Source organism: Lygodium microphyllum, chromosome 4 (genome assembly GCF_053477565.2).
Source record: "Lygodium microphyllum isolate KBCC chromosome 4, Lygodium_microphyllum_v1.1.10, whole genome shotgun sequence".
NCBI lineage: Eukaryota > Viridiplantae > Streptophyta > Polypodiopsida > Schizaeales > Lygodiaceae > Lygodium > Lygodium microphyllum.
Window position 1 is genome coordinate 121,570,846 of NC_141138.1, and position 26,475 is coordinate 121,597,320.

The 26,475-nt window shown below is 41.2% G+C and overlaps 1 protein-coding gene across 3 annotated transcripts in view; it reads right to left on the reverse strand.

The window, feature by feature from the left end:
* Positions 1 to 21,896, reverse strand: part of LOC148037553 (protein ANTHESIS PROMOTING FACTOR 1-like) — a 36,804-nt gene extending 14,908 nt beyond the window's left edge. The window contains exons 1-5 of one of the 3 annotated variants that reach the window (XM_087676498.1): positions 21,579 to 21,896; positions 21,375 to 21,465; positions 6,225 to 6,325; positions 6,034 to 6,134; positions 5,851 to 5,917 (exon numbers count right to left, since the gene is read on the reverse strand). In XM_087676498.1, the coding sequence (XP_087532624.1) occupies positions 5,851 to 5,917; positions 6,034 to 6,134; positions 6,225 to 6,325; positions 21,375 to 21,455 (350 nt within the window). In that variant the 5' untranslated portion in view covers positions 21,456 to 21,465; positions 21,579 to 21,896. Of the gene's footprint in view, positions 1 to 5,850; positions 5,918 to 6,033; positions 6,135 to 6,224; positions 6,326 to 21,374; positions 21,466 to 21,574 lie in introns of all 3 variants that reach the window. The other 2 variants (XM_087676499.1, XM_087676497.1) reach the window with 2 other exon arrangements.
* Positions 21,897 to 26,475: the final 4,579 nt, after the last annotated feature.

A 26,475-nucleotide genomic window follows, 5' to 3' on the forward strand; every position in this document is an offset into this window, starting at 1 on the left:
CACTCACCCATTACAAAGGAATATTGAACTGGTTTAAGAAAATATGGAATAGGCTGCAACTATTACCAAAAGTATCTCTCTTCAATGAGTAGAAACTATTTGGTAAAACCAACCTTCTTTCTCGGATAGGGTGGTAGATGACTGATTCAACACAAATTACAGCGAGCAAATAATTCATCAATTCGAAACAAATACATTACCACATTAATCTTACACAACCAACACCCGATTGGCCCCAAAATTAGCACCCCTTGTAATATTTCTTCACGTTGTATTATTTTGAATTTGTAGTACACTAAGATGTAGACTCATCTCTTTAGAAATTCCAATACTTTGGGCTGTCACCAATGACCAACAACATCAAGTTCCAATTTGCCCCTTGATTCTAACACAATTCGAGCACAAATCGAATCAAAAACACTTACATGCAAGTCAACTTCAATGTGGATGTACAATCTCTATTAGGCCTATTGTAACTACTTCAAATCCAGCAAACTGCTCTCATTTTTGGGTTTTTGTTTAATGGGCATGCACTTTGAGGTAGCTCAAAAACCTTGACTTTTGTTTAGGGTTTCGACAACATAAACATTGCTCTCCACCTTCAAACAATTGAGCAAAACTCAAAGACCGAGATTCAATGGTAGACTTCTCGAGATGACTCATAAACCTAATTACAACAATAATATTAATATCCTTGACTAAGATCTAACTTGGACACCCCACTGGCACCTATCCATCGTAACTTCTACCAATGTCTCCTATTGCAAAGGCTAGAATTGTCTATCACCATGACACATTTAACTTATCTCAAATTTGCACCTCAAAATGTGCACAACGTAAGTATCACAAACTTAAGAGTCCAAAGAGCATTAAGTTAAAAATTCACATCCTCCACGCAGTTCGGTGTCGTTTTCTTTTAGGCATAGTTGACTCCGTACGTCATACAATATTGATCATACCATACGATTCGTACCCTACATATCTGTATGGTTTCATACAGTCAAACTAGCCGTTTCTAGCCACCACGTCTCTCTGTATTCCGCCTGCACTTTCTACCTGCATGGCACTTTTGGAGGGGTGGGAAGCCTTGGATACCTCATCTCACCCCCTTTTCCAGCTATGTACTCCCCCCCAAGCCCTCCTTGGATTCCATCCAACTCGCAGCCCTCTTTGACTGTTGACCCCTCTTTGATTGTTTGACGCTCCTCTCATCTACAAAAGATGCTCCTCTCCTCCATGCTTCCACACCAATTCAACAAGCATTTGCCATTCTCATCTCCCTCTCTTGGATCTTGAATTGATTTGTGATTTGTCATTCTCATCTCCCATCCCCTCTTTCCTGCATCCTATCAAAGCATTTGCCATTCTAATCTCCCATCCCCTCTCTCTCACTCTTGCTCTTTCAATTTTACCCCAACCCTCTCTCTCTCTCTTTCAAGTTTCAAGTTTCAAGAGTCAAGACTGAAGCATCTCTCTCTCTCTCTCTCTCTCTCTCTCTCTCTCTCTCTCTCTCTCAAGCCTCTCCATCCATCATCAGCACCATGACTCGTGAGAAGCACAAGGCCTTCAATTTGCACAAGATCCATGTGAAGTGGGACACAAAGAAGTCCAAGTCCTACAATTGGATGTGCAAGTACTGTAGGAAGTGCGACACAAGTAGTGCAACCCGACTTCTCCAACATCTTTCCAAGACGCGAGGGGTAGGCAAGTTGCTCCATGCAAGTAGATCCCTCAACTTCACGGATGAGACTCTCGCCAAGATGAGAGGGGGATCCACAAGAGGAGGAAGTAGCTTATCAGCACCAACTCCTATGCCTACTAATGAGGAAGTATCAAATGTGGGTGTATCTTCAACGAGACTCATGCGGCACCAGAGATACAATCCTCTCTCTCTCAAGTTCCTAGCCATGTGCGTGGATCAGTTGCCTTTCTTAGAGAAAGGCAATAACTTGCGGACATTGAAATTGCACACACGCTGATTGAGTGCGATCTTGCATTCAATGTCCTAAAGCAATTGCAAGAAGATGGTAAAAGCCATTGCCAATGTGGATCCATGTGAAAGATAGACCGGTGTCACATACAATGATATGAGGACGAAAAAGATTGATGAAGAAAAGGAGAGAATTGGTAGAGCCCTTGATCCTATTCAGCCTGCATGGATAAAATATGATTGCTCCATTCTCACCAACGGATGGAGTGATTGTAAGAAATGGAGCATCATCAATATACTCGTCTCTTGTCCACTTGGCACTTACTTTTACGGACCATAGATACCAACAAGAGGGGGAGGAAAACAACAAGCGCATTCATCTACCGACACATTCGATAAGCTATCATTGAGATATACATTGCCTTTTAAATTTGTTTCACTTTCTTTCATTATGATAATTGATTTATGCATAACTATTTATCTCCCTATTCTAATTTCTCTCTAATATCTATCTCGATTCTCTCTTTCCTCCTAGGCCCCAATCCCTATCTCTCTTCATTCTTGAAAGTTGAAACTTGAAAGGCTCAATTGTCTCTTTCTCTCTCCAACCTCCAAGTATTGTTGTAATTTATAAATTGTGATTGTAGGTGGGCCCCTTGAATGTGGTGCAAGGTATTATTGACAATGTATCGAATTGTCGGCGCATGGACCGTTTGCTTGAGGCCACTTTCCCACGATTGTGTGGACTCCATGTGCAAGTCATTGTTTGGACTTGCTCGTGGAGAATATTGTCACCTTCATAGTAAAGGTAAAGATACTTGCAATATATCGTGAGCATAGCACATTGAAGTTGAAGAAGCCTTCTTCGACTCGGTTTTCTTACATGTGGTTATTACTGGAGCACCTTTGTCATGTGCCGTCTCTACCTTACACCAAACAATGGTGTCCACTCTATGGAATGAGTGGGATGAGCATGAGACAGAGGAGGTCAAAGCCATGCAACGCTTGTGCCCTAATGAGCAGTTTTGGCAAAAAGTCTATGCCGTTGTCATTGTCATGACTCTGTTTTTTATAGGGTGTTACATATGAGTGATTGCGAGGGGTCTACCATGGGCCTTCTCATTCACTTCTTTATAGCGGCATTGGTGGAGGCAAGTGCTTGTACAATGATCACAAAGACACAGCGTGCACATATTTTAGAGATAGTAGAGAGGAGATGGACATGGATGTATAAGCCCATACATGGTTTTTCCACATTGACATATCTGACCTACAAGTCACTAGCAATCATGGATGATAGAGAGCTTCGTTCAGACCACCTTGCTTATCTGACTCATGTGGTCCATGTGGATTACCACAATGCAATACTGGGAAAGCTAGGATGCTATACAAATCAAAGAGAACATGTGGCTTTTGCTTCTCCCACTTGTTGGAGAAGAGAGTCACTTGTGAAGTCTTTATTTTAGTGGCAAAACTTTGAATATGCATTGGAGATCCTTCAACCCTTTAGCCATGACGATCCTTGCCTAGGATTGCTCTTCGGATGCATGTGAGAGAAACTAGAGTGCCTATTCTCATTTACACGTAGATTCGCAATCAGCTTAACACACAACAACTAAAGCGGCTAGTCTATTGCCACACTAACGCATGATGAGAGCTATGATGAGCATGGGTAGTCTGAAGCAGATAAAGTTTAAACACTTAATCATAAAATTTAAATTTTGTTGTTTTAAACTTAGAACTTTGAAGTTTATACTTTACAATTTAAACTTTACCATTTACAATCTTATATGCATTGTATAGGTGAATGTTAATACATTCAAGTTGACAGGTGACACTCTTCCAAGTATACATCAAGAGGTGGACAAGGAGAATGAGATGATTTTTGCATAGCTCTATAGAGAGCTTATAGCAATAGATACTCGTGATACTAGTAGTCAGTGTACTCGCAGGCGAGGAGTTCGAGGTGATAGCAAGGGCATGGTCATTCGGCGTCCTCCAACATCGAGGGGTGGTTCAAGTGGCTTGTAGACATACGTAAGGTGGGCCTCTAGTAGCTCACATCACGTGCCTCGTGATGACATCTTCCCCTTGCCTACATAGCCGCCACCTAAGGAGCTATCATTTGATGATGATGATAACCTCATCAATAAGGATGAGTATAAGTGTGTCTCATCATCCGATTTATGCCGAGGAGTCTATCTACAGACTCTCTTGATGAGCACTCAAATGGTTCTAATGATGATAGTGATGCCTCATTATAGATTCATAGGTCTCTTTGTATCCAAATGCATGATGCCACTATAATGCATCATCCATGGACCATCATCCATGTATATACTAGACTGTTGTTGTATCAGTAGTCCATACAACCGCGATAGCCACGGTCCACCCTTATATATTCATCTTATTTTGTAATGAAATTGCTATTTTCAATTTAAACATATATTCTATCATTTAATGATTTATGGTTTTTTAAAAATCATGTTCAATTTTTTTCATACTAATATCGTACCTTACCTTATAAAATCATAAGGTACCATTTAGTATTGCATTTTATCGTACTATACTGTATCGTACCTAACAACTATGCTTTTAAGGAGAAAGGATATTATTGCAACTTTTTCAAGCAAAGCAATCAATATTTTTTGTTTTTCATAGTTTACATTGATGGGCCTATTTACTTGCACAACTCACAATTATGTTTAATTAACAAATAGTCATCCTGTAGGAAAACTTACTAGTAATAGTTTTGGCTCTCTATTTTATTGTTAGAAGGTATAGTACGATTAAGCAATAACACATGACTTTTGAGTATTTATTAGGGTCACAATGTATGGACTTAGGGTTTTTAATAAATGTCGAAAATTTTAATTAGAAGCACTACTCATACATGAATCAAAAACCTTCATCCTCAGCATAGAGTATGATGTGACATATGAAGAGATTTCCAATTAGAAACCATGATGAAGACTTGCCTCATAATAACTGAGTGGTACTACATACCTTTCTATCCGTGCTGATCACACTAATCAATGCAAATATAAATCCCTTTACACTTACCGTACAGCAAAACAAGGTGCTAGCCATACTAACATACAATGATACACGACTTCGCAACATCCAACAGACTGCACCTAACATGCATATGGAACCAAAGCTGTCCGGATGGACAGCTATCATGGTAAGAAAAACTATAATGATGGCCATGAACTCATGCAAAATGGCACAAGATCATATTGGCACTCTTGCATCTACCTACAATTATTTTTTCATAAATTGTACCAGCTTTGCATGTAAGTAAAGTAAGTAAGAAAGTTATCCTGTCTGTCACTGCATTAAGCCTTGGTTCCACAAGCATGTTAGGAACATTCACTTACAAAGTAGTTAGCCTGTTTGTCATGACATTAAGCCTGTTAGGAACATTCAATTAAATGCATGAAGTCTTGGCCAACAAGCATGTTAGTGAAGTGTCGACTTTCCTTGCATGCTTGCATAAATTGTATAGCAACCATATGTCTACTTTTTGTTTGATGTAAAGTGACTTAGATTCACTTTAGTCTGTCCAGTATTGGCAACAGAATACTCGTGTCACTCAATCAAAAAAATATGTAGTAGAGACTCTGAAGCAGTTGGTCTGTTAATAAAAGTAGCGGTGTCTCAGAACAATTGTCTCGAAAGTTCTCCAAACATATTCTTAACTTTTTATGTTGCCTGTAATAGACCTCTTTGATCCTTTTATGCCTGCAAATTATCTAACTGACGAGAGACCCCTGCCAAGAAGTCAGTACAGTTTATTTGATTTACAAGGGCTTTGCCACCAGCCAACAAGACGTGTAGACTAGTCTATTTGAAGTTTGTAAGGGGGGAAGAAAGAAAAGAAAATGGGGCCACGAGACAGGGAGAGGGGTAAGTCGCACCTATCTCTGTGACCTTTGAAGTAACGTATGTACTTGTTATCAGCAACACGCAGAAAACGCAATGATTCTGCCTTCAAACACACCCTCATATTAGCTATTGTAAGGCGGGTGTAAAACAAAATCCATACTCTAAATAGCAATTGTAAGCACTTGGCAGGTCAAAACAAAACCATAACAACTTACCATCCCAGCCATTCTTTGAAGAATAGAGGACATAGTGTTTATCGTGAGTGAAGCAAATCTTATCAACACCATACTTCTTGCTGTAAATCATCCTTGCAAGCCTGCATACAAAAGTCACCCTGGTTCAACATGGATATTAACTTCAATAGATGCAGAAATGTGCTCTCCAAAATGAAGTTAAGGATCCATACGTGGCATTAGCTGTGTCATATACCCGTATGGACTCGTCATCGCTTGCTGTAACCATGACATCTTCTGTCTCATGAAAGTCTAGTGAATTGATTTTACAGTTCTGCAAGGTCCATAAGTTGATTGTCAAACAGCTTTGCATTTAAAGAAAGAACTAATAAAGCATGCCACATATTTGATGTATCCTGCCTCCAAACATTTTTTTTAAAGACGGTCCTCAACTGGCAGTCGATGTTGTGCAACCTAAATAAGTGCAGTTCCACAAGAGTCACCAACAAAAATTTGTATTGACAGACTAAACAAAAACACTTTTGACAAATACAGTCACATGGTATGCAAGCATTCACTGAAATGAGTTGCTGCAAGGGAGAAACTCATTGATGCCTGGATGACTTGAAGGAACAACAATTAGACCACAAGCAAATGACAATAATCAAAAGCCCAACACACACATTCTCCAAACCAAGACACAATTAGTATTTATGGAATCCTAAATAGCAATTACAGCATAAGTACAAGCAAAAAATAAAGGCATGCTCCCATGCACAAGAGAAAACATAATAAGCTCAAAGACAAGGAAAATGGGCAGTCTACAAATGAGGTAGAGCCGTTATTGCAAAGTTCTGGACACCCAAAGCAGGAAGAACGTGACCATCTAAAATGCCTACATGGATCTTTTGATATATTGTATTGTAGTCCTATCCTATAAGGATGGGTTGATATTAGAGTTTAGTTTTACTTTTTCTTCTTTAGTCAAAAAGAACTTCCTGCGGAGAGGCCATGCATCAATGTCCCCAGACAGAGCCTGTGTGCTAAATTAACCAATCATCTGCTGCATGACACATGTACCCCGAAAATTGATCGTTCAATAGAAAAGACTGCATGAAACACAAAGACAGGTGGGCAAGAAGAGCTTTGAAGGCATGCACCAGCTGACGAGTCATGTCCAAAACCAAGGGGTAGTGATCCTAAAGGACATGATGCCTCTCCACCCATGTGTCTATCTCTGCTAGAAGGAAGGAATCACTCTAGCAAATGTACATTTTGTCCAGTCAAGCCTAGGTTTCCGAATGCTGAAGACATCGATATGTAAAACCAAACTCGAGAGGATATTAACACAACCACATGTCTTGTTTCAAAGCCAAGGCACCCACACCATCCCATGCTTGATGCTCAAGGCTATCCATAACAAAGTGAGGTCAAGTCACTTGTTCCATAAATACACAAACATTAAAGTCACCCATAACCAACCCCTAATGAGCCATGTAAAGAGATTGTAAATCCTCCCAAAGCCAACAATGGTCTCGGGTTGTATTAGGTGCATACACACCTGCCAACCACAAGACGTCCCCCTCATACATAATCTCCACCTCCAAGAATCTACCTCAAACATCCTAACGAACCAATGAAGGCTGCAATGAAGGCCGAACAGGCAACATCACTCCAGATTTATGAGGAACTTGGCCACTAAAGAATATTGTAATGTCCTTATATACATAGGTGGAACCGGCCAACGAGTGCTACTTATGCTCCACCGCACAAAAAACATCCCAATTACTAGCAAAAATTGTCCATCCTATACTACTTACTGGGCAACAAAACCCCTTTGACATTCCATAAGGCAAGTTTCATGATGAACAAAGAGGGAAAGATCTACTGGACCACCGCTTTCCCTTTCGCATCTACTGATTTAGTAGCTTGAAATCTATGCATTTCACTGTGAATCACATCCACAAGATCCACCCTCTACAATCTAGCAATCAATGCACGAGGGGGCGAACTAATGTTGTTGAGCACAAAAAGCATCTTGGGAGGGCAACGACCTCCCACGACCATCAAACCTTGGAGTAGAATTTGTAGCATCTTTACCAACCACTCCAATTGCAGCTACCCTAGAAGATTGTGGCTAATGCCTAGAAGCAATGAAACACAGAGCCCTCGACTGTCGGCTCGGAAATAAAATGGGTCATGTGGTATAGGCCATTAGATTGTGCCTCACCGCAAGTAATCAATAAACCAGTCTGAGAGTCAAAGATCTCTACTATCGTCGCTATAAACAAAACTGCTCTCCCCAACTGGCAAAGTCGCTAAACAAATAACAAGTTCACCCCAACCTGAGAGACATGGTATACATTGTCCAACGAAGCCAAATCTTGACCCTTGTCAGTGGCAAAACTGATGCAACCTTGAGCCTAGATCTTGAGCAAGGAGTTGTTTCCTACACAGACCCGCCCGGCTGCAAGGGCTTGGGTACAAAAGATATCCTTTATAGGAGTCGTGTAATGTGTAGCTCCACTATCCACAATCCAAACAGATGTTGATGTGCTCGGTTATGACGAGTGGGCCTCTACAGTAACCTTGCCAAGAGGCAACTCACACATGTGGACGAGACTCACATCGGATGTCTCTATGGAGACGATGTGGGCCTCTGCAAACCAATCAGACAAGCCCTCTGGAGTTAAGAACGTTATCGACTGAGATGGCTGACTAGTGGCAGTGGAGTCTGACATTTCCACTGCCCCTTGCCATCACCCGGCCTCCCTTGAGGGGGATTGCCCGACTGAGGAGCGAGGATCTATGACTTGGATTTTGGTGTTGTGCCTCTTGCCTTTGATCGACACTTGTCAAAATGGCCGACCTTTTGACAATGTTGACAATACCTATTCTTCTTCGGTACATTCTACCACTCAAGTTTAATTTGAGACTAGGAGTTTCCTTATGATTCCCTTGCTTGTCTTTTATTTTGATTTTAAGTTTGATTTGAAGTTTGATTTTGTTTACCCTTCCCTTACTGCCCCTTCTAAGAATGAGCGAGCAACAAGAGCCCCCTCTGAGAAAGTATTTGTATGAAACTAATCAAACAACCGTACATAACACAATAGTTGACACTCAAATTCATAGAATGTGGATAAATTGGACAGAGAAACCACTTGCTGCACAAAATTGAAGTATTTACACAGCAGCTTGTTAAGAAACAATGTGACCTAATAATCTATAGTAAAGAATTCGGCAAGGGGACTCCGATACTCAACCAACTTGACTTTCAAGTTGTCCCAATCAGAAATTTTGAAGCTCTGAAGCTCATGATAAAGATTTATTCGACGAGTCCTATCCTGAGCCGAATAACGGTCAGTCAAGTGTGCCCATCGCTCTAATGCTAAGTCAAAATGTTAAAGCTAAGAATGAAACTCGAGCAATAATCCTTACATCAACTTGACAATAGCCAAGGCATTCCTAACCTTCTATGAGCGTTACCTCGTATGAAACAAGTACGGGATTAGGTTGGGGTTCCAACGCCTACAAAAGATTCCATAAGTTCTGTAAGTCAAAGACATGTCTCATCAAGTTTGACCAAGTTGTAAAATTTGACCTGTTAAAACGAGTCTTGTCATTGAATGCATGCTTAGTGAGGTAGAACCATGAGGTGTCAAGAATGTGGGGTAAGATGGATAGGTGGTGGTGATGGTGGTGGTGTCTGATAAGAAGGAGGGGAAAGTGGTGGATAGGCAAAAATAGACTGAGTGTCCAATGAGTGCTGATTGATGTAGAGGCACTAGAATATGAATGTTTCTATAAGGTGTTGCTGGAGGTGGAGGCACTGGGACACGTAAGCCCTGTCCAAATATCGGCTAGGACACTGTATAACGACTAGAGAGTCCACTAGATAATACTATGGAGGCAAGCTGTGGCACCAACTGATCCACACTCAAGAGAGACTTGGGGAAATACCCAGGCAGCAATGATCTCGAAAGTATATGAGAAAAAGATGAAACATCACGCAACTGAGAAAGAGATGAGGTCCTAATGGCTGTGCCTGCGCTTGAAGAGCCTCCTTGTGTGGTGAATGAAAACACGTGATCCTACATGAGATGCAACATGCGGTGCACTTATTAATGGAGGCTAAAAGAATGTGGCAACCGAAAAAGAGTGGGATGATTAAATGGATTTGTGATAGGTGTAGATGTGGAAAATAATGCGGCTTCCTTTTGTCCATTAAATGCATTAAGTTGAAATGATGATGATGAAGATGTACCTACTTCATTTCGACCTTTGAAAACAAAAGTGTTTGAAGAAAAAGAATGAGGAGTACTCACAATTTCTTGTTTCAACTCCTTACCTGCATGTTTTGAGGCTATTTAAGTTAAGCTAATGTATTTTTAGCTCAATACATTGCAGTTTATTTTGACAATGTTTGTTTGCTTCCATTGCTCCACACTTTTCTAATAAATCACTGGTACCCAATGAATCTACAAGACCAATTAGCATATTAATGGTTCCTTAGACAAGGCTTTCAAGAATTCGTATGGAAGCCAAGCTTTGATCTATGTTGAGACCATTTGCTCCAACATCTCAAATGTCTACAATCGGGCCAATCCTCTCCTTTGCAACCATCACCATTGGCTAATGTACCAAATGGATGCCAAATCAACCTTTCTCGTATGGCATCTTGCAGGAGGAGATTTATATTGATCAATCTCTAGATTTCTGTATTCCAAGCAAAATCGATCGTGCCTACCATCTGTGGAAAGCTCTTTATGATCTTAAGCAAGTACCTAGGGTTGGATCGATTGATTGCTTCTTCCTTCAACATGGTTTCAAGAGATCAATTTGCGATCCCAACCTTAATTGTCCTTTGTATTCACATTATTTTAAATGTTGATGATTTTATTTTGATAGGGAACCATACTAAGGAGTTTGAGCATACATCAAAGCTACTTAGCAAGGAGTTTGATATGATAGACCTCAAAGTCCTCCAATTCTTCCTAGGCCTTGACGTATATCAACTACATCAAGACATCTTCATCTTGGAGCAATGTTACATCATCAAGATGGTTGCCACCTTTGGAATGGCTGCTTGTAAGACTATTTATAACCCCATGGATCCCAAGTGTAAACTTTTCTTTGAGGTCATACAGAGTTGCAATGGTATCTTGCTACCGTAGTTTCGTTGGGTCACTAATATAGCTCATCCACACGATTCGACAACTCTTATGTTGTCGCTCTTCTCTCTTCTTTAATGAAAAAGCTTCTCCTTTTCCATTGGCAAGTTGCTATCCGAGATTTGTCATGCATCTAGAGGACACTCATTGCCTTGGGATTCTCTATGAAGAGGGTGTGAAAAAAATACCCTAACATAGAAACACAAATAACACCATACAACAAAGCACACACTGATAAAAGAACACAATTAGGGTTAGGGTAACTCAAAGAATGAACAAAGTGATATAACTACCGAATATACAATGCTCATGCAGCAAACACACTATACACTGAATGAATACTATACCTCGAACTCCTATATCTCAAGGATCAAGGCAAGGATAATGAGCTGGAGAGTGTGCCATACTTCGAATGGATCCCAAATAGCACCAAGGCAGCCTCCGAATGTTGAACACCAACAAACGCAACCAAGAAAGGCTGGATCTAATGCAAACAGCAATGCAGAAAAGAGAAAGATTGAAAACACAAGTGAGGAGAGAGAAAACAGCAAAGTGTACTACAAGAGAGACAAAACAGCAACGACAAGCTAAGAAGATGATGGCGATAGTTGGAGGAGAGAAAATCTGCAATGCGGCAGCTAGGGCCTGCAAACACGGCACTGTGCTAGCATGGCAAGCTATATAACAGCTAGATGATGGACAGTAGCAGTCGCCTGGCTGTAAACAACAACAAATTGATGACGCAGGGTTGGAAACAAGCGCCAGATGAGTGAAGACTGCAATGGATAGCTTGGATTGTAATGTCCTCCATGAACGGGATATGGGCAGCAAGCTGAAAACACCTAAAACTTGCAAAACAAGATCAAGGCTGAATGGAGGGCAATATACCTACTCATAGAAAGTTTGGGCCCTTCCAAGTGGGTTTGTGCTTATGGGATACATACACTCTCTAGGAACACATTTCTTTATAAATACACAAGATTTCTTTCTTAATTGAGCATGTTTTGGGGCTATTTGAGTGAAGCTAATGCATTTTTAGCCCAACAAAGGGGCTCACCCTTTCAAGCTAGTGAGATTTAAAATGGACAGATTACATAGACACTTGCAAGTCTACTATTGCACTTCTCTTTTGGATTTGGTGCAACCTCTTGAAGTAATAAGAAACAGTCTACGAGACCAAGTACCATGTAATGTGCTCTTCCACTCGAGACAATTTTGCTTCAATGTATACTAGCAAACATTGGGTTTTCTCGAGTAAGACCTTCTCTTCTTTGGTGCAACAACCAAAATGCTTTTGTCATTACGAAGTTGTCAAAGGGAAGCAATGCAAAAGTGAATGACCGTGACAAAGAGTGAACAGAAAGAGAAGAGAGAGAGAGAAAGAGACAATGAAACGCAGAAAATCTGCAATGAAGAATGTTGTATAAGGATACAGAATTATACGCAGGTGCAGAGAAAATACCTGCATATGTCTCCACCTCGAGGACCTCGACCTCCGTCAGCCCTGAGTGCAGTCTCCATCGCCAACAGGCTGAAATCTGTCAGATTTAAGTGTAGAAGTCTGCTGGAAACTCAGCCTTATAAAGGCTGAAAAGAATGCCTGAGAAATACCTGAAATAATCAGGTCGGCTGCACTGCAGTCGGCGAACAATCCGACTACTGCTACATGGCAGACTGCCATGTGGCACTGCTGACGTGGCAGGAGATGACTCTCAACACCCCTTCTCAGATCCTGGACAAGGCAATAGACGGAGGGATCTAGAATGTCGATGAAGTAAAGCCTGGGGAAGTGCCTTCGTAAACAAATCTGCAAGATTGTCTTCAGTCTTACAGTATTCCATATCAATTGTCGTATCCAAAAGCTTCTCCTTGATGAAGTGATATTGGATCTCTATGTGCTTCGTCCGGGTATGGAATACGGGATTCCATGCCAAGGCAATGCAACTCTCATTGTCGCACCGCAAAATAGGACAAGTCTGGGGGTAGCCAAGCTCCTCCAACAACCACTAAAACCACACTATCTCACATGTGATGGAGAGCGCAGCCCGATAGTTTGCCTCAATCAAAGATAGGGCTACCGTGGGCTACTTCTTGCTACTCCAAGAGATAGCACCAGCAGCCAAGGTAAAACAATAACCTGTAGTAGACCACCTTTGATCCACATCACCAGCCCAATCTGAATCACTCCAACCTGTGAGAACAAGATCAAAAGCACTTGTACCTACTAGATAGGAAATCCTAAGATCGGACAGGTGAGTCCTACTATTCTCGGACTCTCTAACTCTCTAGGCTCCCCTAAACCCCGTTCGGGTGCCCAAGGCCCCCAGACGGTCATCCCTCGCACCCATTTCCCATAATTTACCTTATTAATGTAACATTTCCTTCCCCTTAAGATTCGGTTTCGTCCTCGAAAACGATACTTGGAAGGTCCAACTGTAAATTGGGAAACCTTTTCCTTAGGGTACTTACTCACTCCCATGTTGAGCTTTCTTCTGAACAATCTTTCCACTTAACCAAACATTCTTGATAAATAGTATTCCTTGTTCGTCTGTTACGAATATTTAATATTCTTTCTGGTTCATGTGGATTAGATTGGTCATCTAATAGCTCCTCAAGTTTATCATTTAAGATTAGATTATCCAAATCACCCAGCTTTTTCCTTAGCTTACTTACATGAAAAACTGGATGTATTTTACTACCAGTAGGTAGTTGGAGCTTGTAAGCCTGTTCTCCCACCTTTTTAAGTATTGTGAAAGAACCACAATACCTAGGTGAAAGCTTTGGACATCGTCCCGTTTTCATGGTTTTAGTTTGTTCAGGCACCTTAAGATAGACCAATTCTCCTTCTTCAAAGGAGATGTCTCTTCGGTGAGGATCTGCATAAGCTCTAGCTTGATTTTGAGCTTTCTTAATATTTTCTTAAGCAAATTTTAACATACTATTCATATCCTCCAAAAAATCCTTGGCTGCCTGAACCTTTTCCTTATGCAATCCCACTGCATGAGAAGCTCTGGCCTGAAACCCATACATTAACATAAATGGACTATATCCAATGAAAGAGTGCTTGGCACTATTATATGCAAACTCTGCTATCGGTAGATACTCTTTCCAATTAGTTTGCCTTTTACTTACATATGCCCTGAGTATATCTTTAAGGATTTGGTTAACCCTTTCAGTTTGCCCATATGTTTACGGGTGATCCCCCGTACTCATGCTAAGTTTAGTATCCAACTTCCTAAATACTGCACGCCAAAATTGACTATCAAATTTTCTATCCCCATCAGAAACTATATTTGCCAGAAGGCCATACAATTGGTATATGTTCTCTACGAACAATCTAGCGAATTCTGGTGTTTTAACATTAGCTGAAGTTGGAATAAACCAAGCCATTTTGGTTAACCTATCCACAATCACCCACACAGAGTCGTGGCCCCTCTATGTTCTGGGTAATGCAACAATAAAGTCCATGGAGATACTCTCCCATTTTCTTGAAGGAATCTCTAATGGATGGAGAAGTCCTCCCATTTTCAATCTTTCAACTTTATTAACCTGGCATTTATTACATTTGACCACATAGTCAAGGACATCCTTATTCATTCCAGGCCAATAGAATTGCCTTTTAATAAGACTATAAGTCTTATTAACTCCTGGATGTCCCGCGCTAGGGGTATCATGACACTCAAAGAGTATGTGGTGCCTTATTTCTTCATCTTTCGGGACACATACCCTACCCTTATAGAGTAAATAACCATTATCAATGGTAAAATTCTTCCACTTGAATCCCATTTGAGCAACCCCTGATGCTCCATTTCCTTGTTGAACATCCTCAGATATTCCTTCCTCAGTGGAGGCCCTTCCATTTGAATCCCCATTTTCTATTGCTTCCCATATGTTGGAATATGCCGGATCAACCTGGCATTTCCCTTTTAAGGATTCAAGCAAATCAGAAGTGAACTGAGTAAAACTCAATTCATTTATGATGGGCATTCTGCTGAGTGCATCAACCACTATATTATACTTTCCTTTTCTATACCTTATCTTATAGTCGAACTCTTGGAGGAGTTCGGCCCATCTGGCTTTACGCCCTTGTAGATCCGGTTAGTCATTAAGCCACTTAATACTTTCATGATCCGACAGGATCAAAAGTTTAGCACCGTACAAATAGTGCCTCCATTTCTTCATTGCATGTACTATTGCATACAACTCCCTCTCATAAACAGAATAATTCTGTTTTGCACGGTCTAACTTCTTGCTTTCAAAAGCAACTGGTTGATCTTCTTGTAATAAGTCCGCGCCTATCGCCTTATCACTAGCATCGGCTTTAACCACAAATGGTTTATTGGGATCCACAATTAATAGTGTTGGAGCTATAGCAATAGCTACCTTAAGTTTTTGAAAACTTTCATTTTGGTTTGTTCCCCAATTAAAGCTCTTCCCTTTCCCTTTAAGTTGGTCTGTCATTGGAACAGCTATTTTGGCATAATCTCGAATGAATCTACGATAAAATCCAGATAATCCTAAGAAGATCTGCAGCTCTTCCAGGTTCCTTGGAGATGGCAATTCAATAATTGCCTTTACTTTTTCTGGATCCATCTTGATTCTCTCTTTCGAGATAATACGCCCCAAATATTTGACCTCTTGTGCGAAGAATTCACATTTAGTTTTCTTCGCATAAAGGAAATGTGTTCTTAACAATTGGAATACCAATCATAAGGCCACTTGGTAAATCAGAAAGAAACGCATCTTTAAATTCATCTAACAAACCACTTAATTCATTACTTACATTCAACTCACAAACATAAGAAAATTGTTGCTTTATATTACACAAAGTAAAAGTGTTTTGTACAGGAAGAGACCATAATATATATACCTCACAAGCTTCCTTCTTTATCAGCTTCTAAACTTCAGTGGAACACAACAAAGGATTATCAGATGCTTCATGTTCACCTTGAATCACAAAAGTCTTACCATCCCTTTCAAATTCCAGTGTATTATGATGATAACTACGTTTTAAGGATGGTTCCAATCCCCATAGCCACTCCCTCCCTAAAGCAATATCGGCTCTTTCCATATTCATAATTTGAAAATCAAGTTTATCTTTATATCCTTGGATCTCAATTTCCAAATTGGATACCATTGTATCCCATATTTTATTATCCTGACCTTGCATCATACGAACAACATATTGATGCCCACTCTTTTGTTGGGGAAGTTTCAATTTTTTGACAAGTGCATAATTTATGAAATTGTGGGTAGTGGAGCCATCAATCATGACTCTAACCCTCTTTCCAACTATAAATCCATGAACTCTAACTAAATCATGTGGCCCAAAGGTAGGCTGCCACATTGAAGTTGACATACAACACCTGTGTTGTACATCCTTGTGCAAAACCTCTAAAGATTTATACTTTTCATGCCCCTTTAATTCTAGGGTCTGCACTACATGGATTTGTTTTTCTTTTCCGTTGCCCTTGTCCTTATCCTTTCCTTTATCTTCCCCCTTTTTCCTTTGAGGGCAATTCTAGGCAGCATGGTTAGGGGATAGGCAATTGAAACACAGCTTTTCTTTTTTGGCCTTATCAAAGTTATCTGGACTTAACTTTGGCCTTACATATTGTTTCTTTTCAAAAGGTTGTTTCTTGCCCTTAAGAAATGGCATTTTCCTTTTAAATTTGCCTACAAATTTTAAGGTTTCCAATTCTTTAGCCTTGGGCTCCATATCAGTGAGACTAGTGAGTGTACCTGGACGCGAAATATCTTCATTGATTAATGCAAATTTAATTGCCTCTTCAAGCGACTTAGATGAACTCCTTTTCACTTCCTTGTTACAAGCCTTATCTAGTCCCCTAATGAATCCTCGTCTTTTGAAATTCATCTATTCCTTCCAATTTGAGGATTATCTCACGATATTCCTCCAAATATGTCAGCAAGGGTCTTCCCTTTTGTCTGACATAATCCCAATCTTCCCAATTCCTTTCCATTTCATTTTCAAGAAGGAATTCTTTCAAAAAGACCAATTCAATTTGAGCCCAAGTTTCAGGTATTTTATTTGCCTCCTTTAAAGTTCACCACCATTTATACGCCTTTGGTCCCAAAGTAAAACTGGCCTCCAGCACTTGGAGATGTGGTGGAGTATTTTTAAGTTTGTGCAAATCCTCCCATTTTTGGAGAAAATTAAAGATAATGTTTTTATTTCTATCTTTTTCCTCCCCGTGAAACTGAGGGGGTTTCATATCTTTTAAAACTGGATTATCCCTCAACTTGTGGTGGGAATCTTTAGGATCTTGCATAGTCACATCCAAATCCTTCGATGAAGATGGAATATCCGAGGTTTCTAGCTTATTTTTATCCCTTTCTAATAATCAAGTTAATTGAGATTTTATTTCGGTGAGTGTTTGAGTTAAAAATTCCATTTAAACCCCTTGTGGCTGCACACGAGCAGTTTGATCATCAAATTGTTCTCGTGTGGCAAAAATTTCTTCCCATTGCTCTTCTTGTATCTCCGTTTCATGGGGATCTACCATAGGGTGGTCCCCAGAACTAGAACCCTCAATTACTCCCTCTCCCTTTCCCCTCCATTAATACACTAGAATTAGAAAGCAAATATAAAAAATTTGCGTACAAAGTGAAGTACTTCCCTAGTTATAGTGATAGGGCAACTGTTGATGGCTTTTAGTAATAACCCCGAAGAGTGAGGAATAATTTGTCTTTCCCAAACTGAGCCGATCACGCTGAAAATAAAGCTTATTGGCAGAAACACCGAGTAAGGAGGGGACTAAATACACCGGTCACGTGAACCAGTTGTACGCCTGCTATGTCAGATTCGTCAAACTGACTTCGTCCGACTGGCTTTTTCTACCGTTCGTTTACTGCACTTTCGAAATACTGCCATTCGCTTATTGCCTCACGAAATCAATTGTGCATGATAAAATACGGGCCAGTGTAACATATAACGTGTGCGTCTTCTCAAACCTAGTACCCGTATGATGTGTGGGAGGCACCGTCTTCTCGCCTGACCCATGTGACGTGTAGGGGCACCGTCTTCTCGCCTGGCCAGTGTGAAGTGTAGGGGCACTGTCTTCTCGCCTGGCCAGTGTGACGTGTGACATGTGGGGGCCAAAGAAAGCCTTCACGAGGACAATCGAAAGCTTTTATGAGGAACAAGCTCAAGCAGGCCTGGGCGGCTTTGATACCAATGTTACGTGGGTACATGAAAGTGCATTGACACGCTGTTCAGAGGATACTTCGGTTCTTGAGAGGAACCTCTGACCTTAGAATTTCCTATCCAATAGATACAGGTGCTTTTAATCTTGTTTTTATAGGTTGGAGTGGTTCAGATTGGGCTGGTGATGTGAATCAAAGGCGGTCTACTACAGGTTATTGTTTTACCTTGGCTGCTAGTGCTTTCTCTTGGAGTAGCAAGAAGCAGCCCACAGTAGCCCTATCTTCGACTGAGGTAGAGTATCGGGCTACATCCTCTACCACATGTGAGATAGTGTGGCTTCGGCAATTGTTGGAGAAGCTTGCTGCCCCCAGACTTGTCCTCCTATCTTGCGGTGCGACAATGAGAGTTGCAAGATGAGACTTTCGATGTGGGATACTATTAAGACCGAAGACAATCTTGCTAACTTATATACTAAGAATCTTCCCTAAGCTTTACTTCAACGGCACTCCAGATCCCTTAGTCTTATGTTGTGTCCAGGCTCTAAGAGGGGGTGTTAGAGCTGGACATTTCCTAGACTAGTAGGGGGAGCACGAGCAGCTTGTGCGGCAAGCAACAAGGGCAGGATGTGTGCCACGTGGCAATTGGGCAGTCGGGCAGCAGTTGAACAGTTGTTGTTCAATCAGCTATATTGATTGCAGCCAATCTGCATTATATGATGCATTATTTTCAATCTATTTATAGGCTTTATTTCCAACAGCCTCTGTCAATTGTCTCACATAAATTTCAGGCTGCAAACCGTGGAGATTGCCCTCGGGGCTAACAAAGACCGAGATCTTCGAGGTGGAGACATACACAGATATTCTCTCTGCACCCATGTATAATTCTGCATCCTTATACAGCATTCTTCACTGCAGATTTTTTGTGTTTCACTCTCTCTTCTCTCTCTGTTCACTCTTTGTCTCGGTCATTCGCTTTTGCATAGCTTCACTCTAACATCATGATGTACAAGTAACCAAGTACTTCTCACGTGCTCATGAAACACTAGCCTAACTCTTAATATACACGCTCACTAGAGCCTTGTGTAAGGGTTTTCCAAGCAATTGGACAAATAACTATTGTGCCACTTTTCTTGTCGTTCCAAAAGTATGGTTTGCTCATCGCGCTTCTACGTGCAACAACAAGAGCACTAACAAGAGGCAAATGTGCCCTAGTAGAACAAGGGCCAAGTAGCAAATAGGAACAAGGTTAGGGCTGCCTACACAAGTACACGTGTGTGAGACACAAGAAAATAAGTCAAGATCAAAGTGGCTGCCCAAAAGTCTACAGCTGAACTCCTAGAATCTGCCCATTGGCAAGAGATCACCATATTGCTAATACCACAAAGCATCTTTATGTGAAATATCATTTCCCCATAGAGCAAGTTCAAGAATAAGTTTAACTTGGTAAATGTTTGTACAAAGCCATTTTCAACAAAAGCTAGTGATTATATTCTCAACTTATCACGCATCAGTTGACCCAAATATATCTTAAAAGGAGGAAGCTGCATTCTTATTTCCATTGTGATGATCAATTGAGCAAAGATGAAAATGGATATGATATTTGGAATCAAAGCAATCTATTTGATGGGGCTTCACTATAGACTCCTTGTATTATCCCAAGTGGATGTGTCATAGGATGCCATGTGGTAGGCAACAGCACATGCTGAGTCAACTCAGTCGACCCTACGCATATCATTTCTAGAATTTTCCAAATTTCCAGTTCTAAAATGGGAATCCGCAGTTGTAAACAGAAAAGCAAAAAGTTTTACAACCTTACAATGCAAGCCACTTTAGGAAGTTCAATTTCTGGGACTCAACTCACTATTTTCAGCCAGCTCAAGCTGAATTATGGCTATGAAGGAGTCATCTTGTACATTAAAAATACAGTTGAACTCCTCTTGTAGTCTATGTCAGTTGATACACTTTTCCCGAGACATTCTGCTGCTTTTGATGCTGTTCCAACCTGTAGTGTTGTTATGTGAACCTGCCACAGCAAGTTACCTTCATTCAACAGGTGAAGAATTTGGTGCTTTTCTTTATCTGTTGCTGGTACACACATTCCCAAGGAGCTGTCTGCTGTCTGCAGGAGTCATTTACCTCCCTTCTTTACTTTCTTTGGCATACACTTTAGTATATTTGTACTAGGTATAGAATTTGTGCCTCTATATCCATTGTTTCAGGCCTTTTAAGTTGGGTACTACAGAAGCACATTTTTGTATGTGTTTATCCAATACAGGATTATCACTTCCACTTCATCTTGTACCTGCTGGCCCTGGATGGCTGACGAGTTGAATTCAAAACCTACATGTTGAGGTTCTCCCACTTTGCAACAGGTCTATCAGAAGGAACTACATAGGCTAGGCCCCACCCAAACATTCATCATTGCAGACAGGTGATCCTCTTGATTGCATGACTGTGGAAGTGGTGGTGGGGGGCCGGGGGGGGGGGGGGGGGGGGGGGGAAGGAATGGCCTTGGCTTATGTATCAACGTTACCCTTTACATTGTGGGCATGCAAAACCGTAACAGCGACCTACACTCAGGAGAGTAAAGAGAAAGGCAAAAAGTGACTTCCTGGATGCCGCATAGCCCAAGCATGGGGTGAAAGGAGAGGGAGATGATACCCAACTACTGAACAATTAGGGGAGTGTATCCCATGGCATTGTGGGTAAGTACATGGGAGTTTAAAACAGGTCTGCGACATGGATGGGGATGTGAGTGTATTAACAGACACTGTATTAAAACCGCTCATGCAAACAGCCCATCAATGGTGTAACAGCTATTAAAGCAAAGCTGGGAAGTGACTTTTATCTGGAAATAGCATCTAGCATGAATAGATTGTATACGATTTCACAAAGCTAGTGTCACAGCTAGAGGATTCAAAGAATAGTTATTTGAGGGGGGTGGGAGGGTCAAGCCTGGTGGTATGTGTGCATGTGTGTGAGACAGATAGTGAGAGGAACGTTCATATGTTTTGGCTTGCCTAAACCTCCTGTGTAACAGATACTTACATAGTCCGAAAAGGAAGCTCCCAAAGTCATGCTGCCGATGACATGATCAGCAAGCTCCATTACTACTCGAGGTTTACTCATCTCTGACTATCTGCAAGAAGGGCAACCATCAAACAAGTGTGAAGTATGAGCTGATTCTCCACAGTAAAACTTGCGTTTGGCATCCGTCGAAGGAAGAGGAAATCTGTTACGATGGTTACGTGCTTTGAAGACGTTCGGTATGCGCCCCAGGTAAGCACTTGGAGGGAATTGATGTACCGGCTTCCGTCGCAGTCGAAACTCGAAACAGTTCAAAAATCAGCAGATCCCAAATTTATGTCGGGGCCGAGAAAATACTTACCAGTATGTGCTCTTATCGATCTCATATTTCTGAAATAAAACGTACCTAATCTAAGCGCTTCCTAGTTACCTTTTTGGGATAGGTAGCTTTGGGAATGGTTCTCTCAGACCAATACTAGCATTCTTTGCGTTCAAGAAGGGTGCGAGGGAACTGAAGTTGCTGGTTGTATGATAACCTTGTTATTCTTGAGTGTCAACAAGCATATGCTTCGCTATGGTATGCTAGGCTACACGCAATTGTAACATGTACACATATGCACAACTATAACATGCATACATATTCTTCATTTGCACCCTTGAGCATAAGAAATCGCGCGCTTGCTCACTATTCTATCTTTTTTTAATCCCTTATTATTTTTTGCTCTCTCTCTCTCTCTCTCTCTCTCTCTCTCTCTCTCTCTCTCTCTCTCTTTTCACCATTTTCCTCTCCTTCTAGTTTTTCTCGCGTATGTGCTCTTTCTCTCTCTCTCTCTCTCTCTCTCTCTCTCTCTCTCTCTCTCTCTCTCTAGGTGATGTATGGCAACTTAAGGATGTCAATTAGAATCATCTTTCTCCCCTCCTTTCCACCTCTCCCTCCCTCCCCTTTTTTATTCCTCTCCTCTGGTTGCAACTCCTATCTTTCTCACCCTTTTTACATCTCTCCCCTCTCCTTTATACACACACATATGCTTTCTCTCCCCTTTTTTATCTCATTCCTCTATTTGTGTGCGTATGCACACACACACACACACACACACACACTCTCTCTCTCTCTCTCTCTCTCTCTCTCTCTCTCTCTCTCTCTCTCTCCTTTGAAGACCCTAGCTAGCACGTCCCTTTACAGATTCGAGTTGCTCACAAAGGCCTTGTAAAGCTCTTCGCTTCAAATTCCATTTATGAATACAATGGAGACCCCTCGTTTGTTAGGTTGTTCTGTTGCCTTGGGATTCTCTTAAAGAGACTCCGTACATAAGTGCTGCACTTTTGGATATCCTCCTTCTTCCTTTGGCTAACATTTATCAACCTGACAATGAGGTTATTAGAGTATCCTTCCTTGGAGAATCTCTTTATAGATTATTGAGATTATTAAAATTATTATGTTTGGTATTATCTAGGCTAGTATACCATGTCACGTCCTTTGTCTCCTAGGCAAATTCTGAAAGCTTATCTACATTAAGCAATGTCCGTGAGGCCATTCGCCTTGCATACTTGCTCAAATTGCTCTACGAAGTTGTACAAGTCATTGCCAAGTTGATATTTGTCGAGTTGCTTAGCAACCATAGGTATCTTGGTTTGACTTTTAGAGTTTGGGGTGATTCCTAGCCATGATAGCAATGTAGTTGCTAAGGCTACTCCACTCTACTTTGCAATTGTATTATCTAAGAGTCGCTTCACAAGAAGCTCACTCAATGTAAGATCTACCTCTAGCGTTATCTCCCTCTCGACATTTGGTCTTGCCCTAGTTCTTTTAGCGAGAGCCAAGACGCGTTGGACCTCCATTATAAGGATTTGAGCTAGTAGCGATGCCGATTAGCGACGGCGGATAGCGGCGTCGCTATTTGTATCGCTATTTGCGACGCAAATAGCGACGGGCTGCAGGGAAAAAACGCGGCCGAAACCGAGCGCGGTTTTCATTTCCTGTTTGCTCCATTGTGAGTTTTGAGAGCGAGAGTGAGGGAGAGAGCGACCGTCATGAGAGAAGGAGAGGAAGAAGACTTGCCGTCGCCGCCGTTGTTCGCGAAGGAGAGGAGGAGCCTTCATCGCAAAGAGGAGCCGCCCCACGCTCGCCATATCTCATCGGTGAGTCTCCCTCTCTCTTTCTTTTGCTTGTTCAAGGTTTAAATCACTCTCTTTTGCTTGTTTAAGAGAGGAAATGAAAGAGAAAGAGAGGGAGAGGGAGAGGGAGAGGGAGAGGGAGAGGGAGAGAAAGAGAAAGAGAAAGAGAAAGAGAGGGAGAGGGAGAGTGCATTCTCTCTCTCCCTCTCCCTTTTGCTTGTTTAATGTTTAAATCACTTTCTTTTTTGCTTGTTTAGGAGAGGAAACAAGAGAGTAAGAGAGAAAGAGAGGGAGAGGGAGAGGGAGAAAGAGAAAGAGAAAGAGAGGGAGAGGGAGAGGGAGGGGGAGGAAATGAGAGAGGGAGAGAAAGAGAAAGAGAGGGAGAGAGAGTGCATTCTCTCTCTCCCTCTCCCTTTTGCTTGTTTAATGTTTAAATCACTTTATTTTTGCTTGTTTAGGAGAGGAAATGAGAGAGAAAGAGAGGGAGAGGGAGAGGGAGGGGAAGGAAATGAGAGAGGGAGAGAGAGAAAGAGAGGGAGAGTGCATTGTCTCTCTCTCCCTCTCCCTTTTGCTTGTTTAATGTTTAAATCACTTTATTTTTTGCTTGTTTAGGAAATGAGAGAGAAAGAGAGATAGAGAGGGAGAGAAAGAGAGGGAGAGGGAGAGAAAGAGAAAGAGAGGGAGAGGGAGAGGGAGGGAGAGTGCATTCTCTCTCTCACTCTCCCTCTTGCTTGTTTAATGTTTGAATCACTTTCTTTTTTGCTTGTTTAGGAGAGGAAATGAGAGAGAAAGAGAGAAAGAGAGGGAGAGGGAGAGAGAGGGAGAGAAAGAGAGGGAGAGGGAGAGGGAGGAGAAGGAAATTTAAGATAATAGACTTATCGATAATGGTATGCAATGTGCTTTGCCATGGGCCACGTACATTGGTGACTCTTTAAGATGGCTTAAAATTGGTCATGTCCTTCATAATGTCCAAGTAGGGGATCTAATTGTGATATGCATAATTCATTGTTTTTGTATTAACTTTATAGGCATAACAAATTAGAAATCATGCCAACTAGTCAACGGAAGGACTAAAAGAAAATGATACCCTAGCTAATGGTCATTACGGTACTTCATCAAAATGAACCCAAAAGTATTGTTATAGAAGAAGAATCCCTTAAATTGAGTATAGGATATTTTCTCTCAGGTCTTATGACTATGAGTAGAATTGATTGAAATAAATTTTATTACTATAGTTGATAAATTTCATAGATGGCATTAACTTTAATACGCGATTCTAGGACAAAAAAACCACATTTCTAAGATGCTTTTTGTTGAGACTGATTTATTATTAGACTAAGAGATCCTCAATGATGCTCAAAATTGATTACTTATACTCAAAGCCCTCTAGTGCAGTTTTTTACAATAACGAATAATTATCTACCACGACAAACAAATCCTTGAGCATGATACAAGGCCGAGATATAACATCGAAAAATCTCTCAACTACTATGTAACTTGACGTACATCTCCATAAAGCTATGGTCAACTTGACGTACATCTCCATAAATCTCTCAACTACTATGTAACTTGACGTACATCTCCATAAAGCTATGGTCAACTTGACGTATATCTCCATAAAGCTCTCAACTACTATGTAACTTGACGTACAATGCAAAATTTATGGTCAACTTGCAACTTGACGTACATCTCCATAAAGCTATCCATTTAAGCCTCGTTTGCTGTAATGTAGATAAGATGAAAAACGAAGAAGGTTTTATTGTTCAAGACCACGAGACGTATCTTAATCAGCGTGTCCCATGTCCTTGCTCTCAATGCAAGTTGGCAATTAGACGAAAACGCCAATTGTCTATAGAACACGTACGACGATTTGGCGAGTTTCAATCTGAGATCATTGATCAGGCGATTGCGGATTTTCAACAAACGGTAATTTGAAGTTAATATTAATCATGCATTGTACTCGCAAGCTAATTGAAAACCATACACAATAAGATTGGGTCTTGTTGGCAAATTTTCTATCCAGGGGGTGATGTCTCGACCCAAGAGGGAGTGTACCCTTTGCAACCAATTAGAAGAGTTCATGGACGTGCGATGGATGAATTGCAGGAGCCAATCCACCACTCGCAAGGCCCATCTATACCGTCAATGCCAGAGGAGACAGACAACCTTCCCGACCTACCTACAATCTTGGAGCCTGAGATGGAGGCAATGATTGATGCATTGATTCCCATGGATGTTGAGACATTTGACCCGCTTAGAGAGGAAGCATCCATACCATTATATGATGGGTGCCGAGTATCTCGGTTGAAGACATTGCTTGCACTCTTAAGTGTGCAAGCAAAATACGGTTGGAGAGATACGAGTGTGACTAAGTTATTCAGGTACCTTGCACATAGGCTTCATTGATTTTTTTTAAAAACAGTATTATTGCAAACATTTGTGCTTTTTCAAGGTGTTTTATGATTTTTTTCAGGTTATTGAAATATCATATATTACCACCTGCAAATACCATATCTGAGTCTCGTGATGATGCACGACATGTTTTACAGAAGCTTGGCATGGACTACAATAACATCCATGCATGTATCAACGACTGCATATTGTTTCGAGATGAATACGAGGCTATGGAGACATGTCGAAAGTGTAGTGCTCATAGGTATCGACAGGACTTGCAAGGGCAAACCATCCCTCAAAAAGTTCTCAGACACTTTTCGCTCATCCCTCGCATAAACCACATGTTTCGCACGTCTAGCCTGGCAAGCTTGACAACGTGGCATGTGCAGAATAGGTCCACGGATGGAGTTCAACGAATATCAGCGGATTCGCGTGCATGGAGCCACATTGACTCTACCTTCCCAGGCTTTGCGCGAGAGCCAAGGAATCTTCGGCTCGGTCTCGCCATGGATTGTGTGAACCTATTCGGTCTGCGCTCGACTTCTTACAATGTGTGGCCTATAGTGCTTGTTAACTACAACATCCCTCCATGGCTTTCTACGAAGAAAGGGCA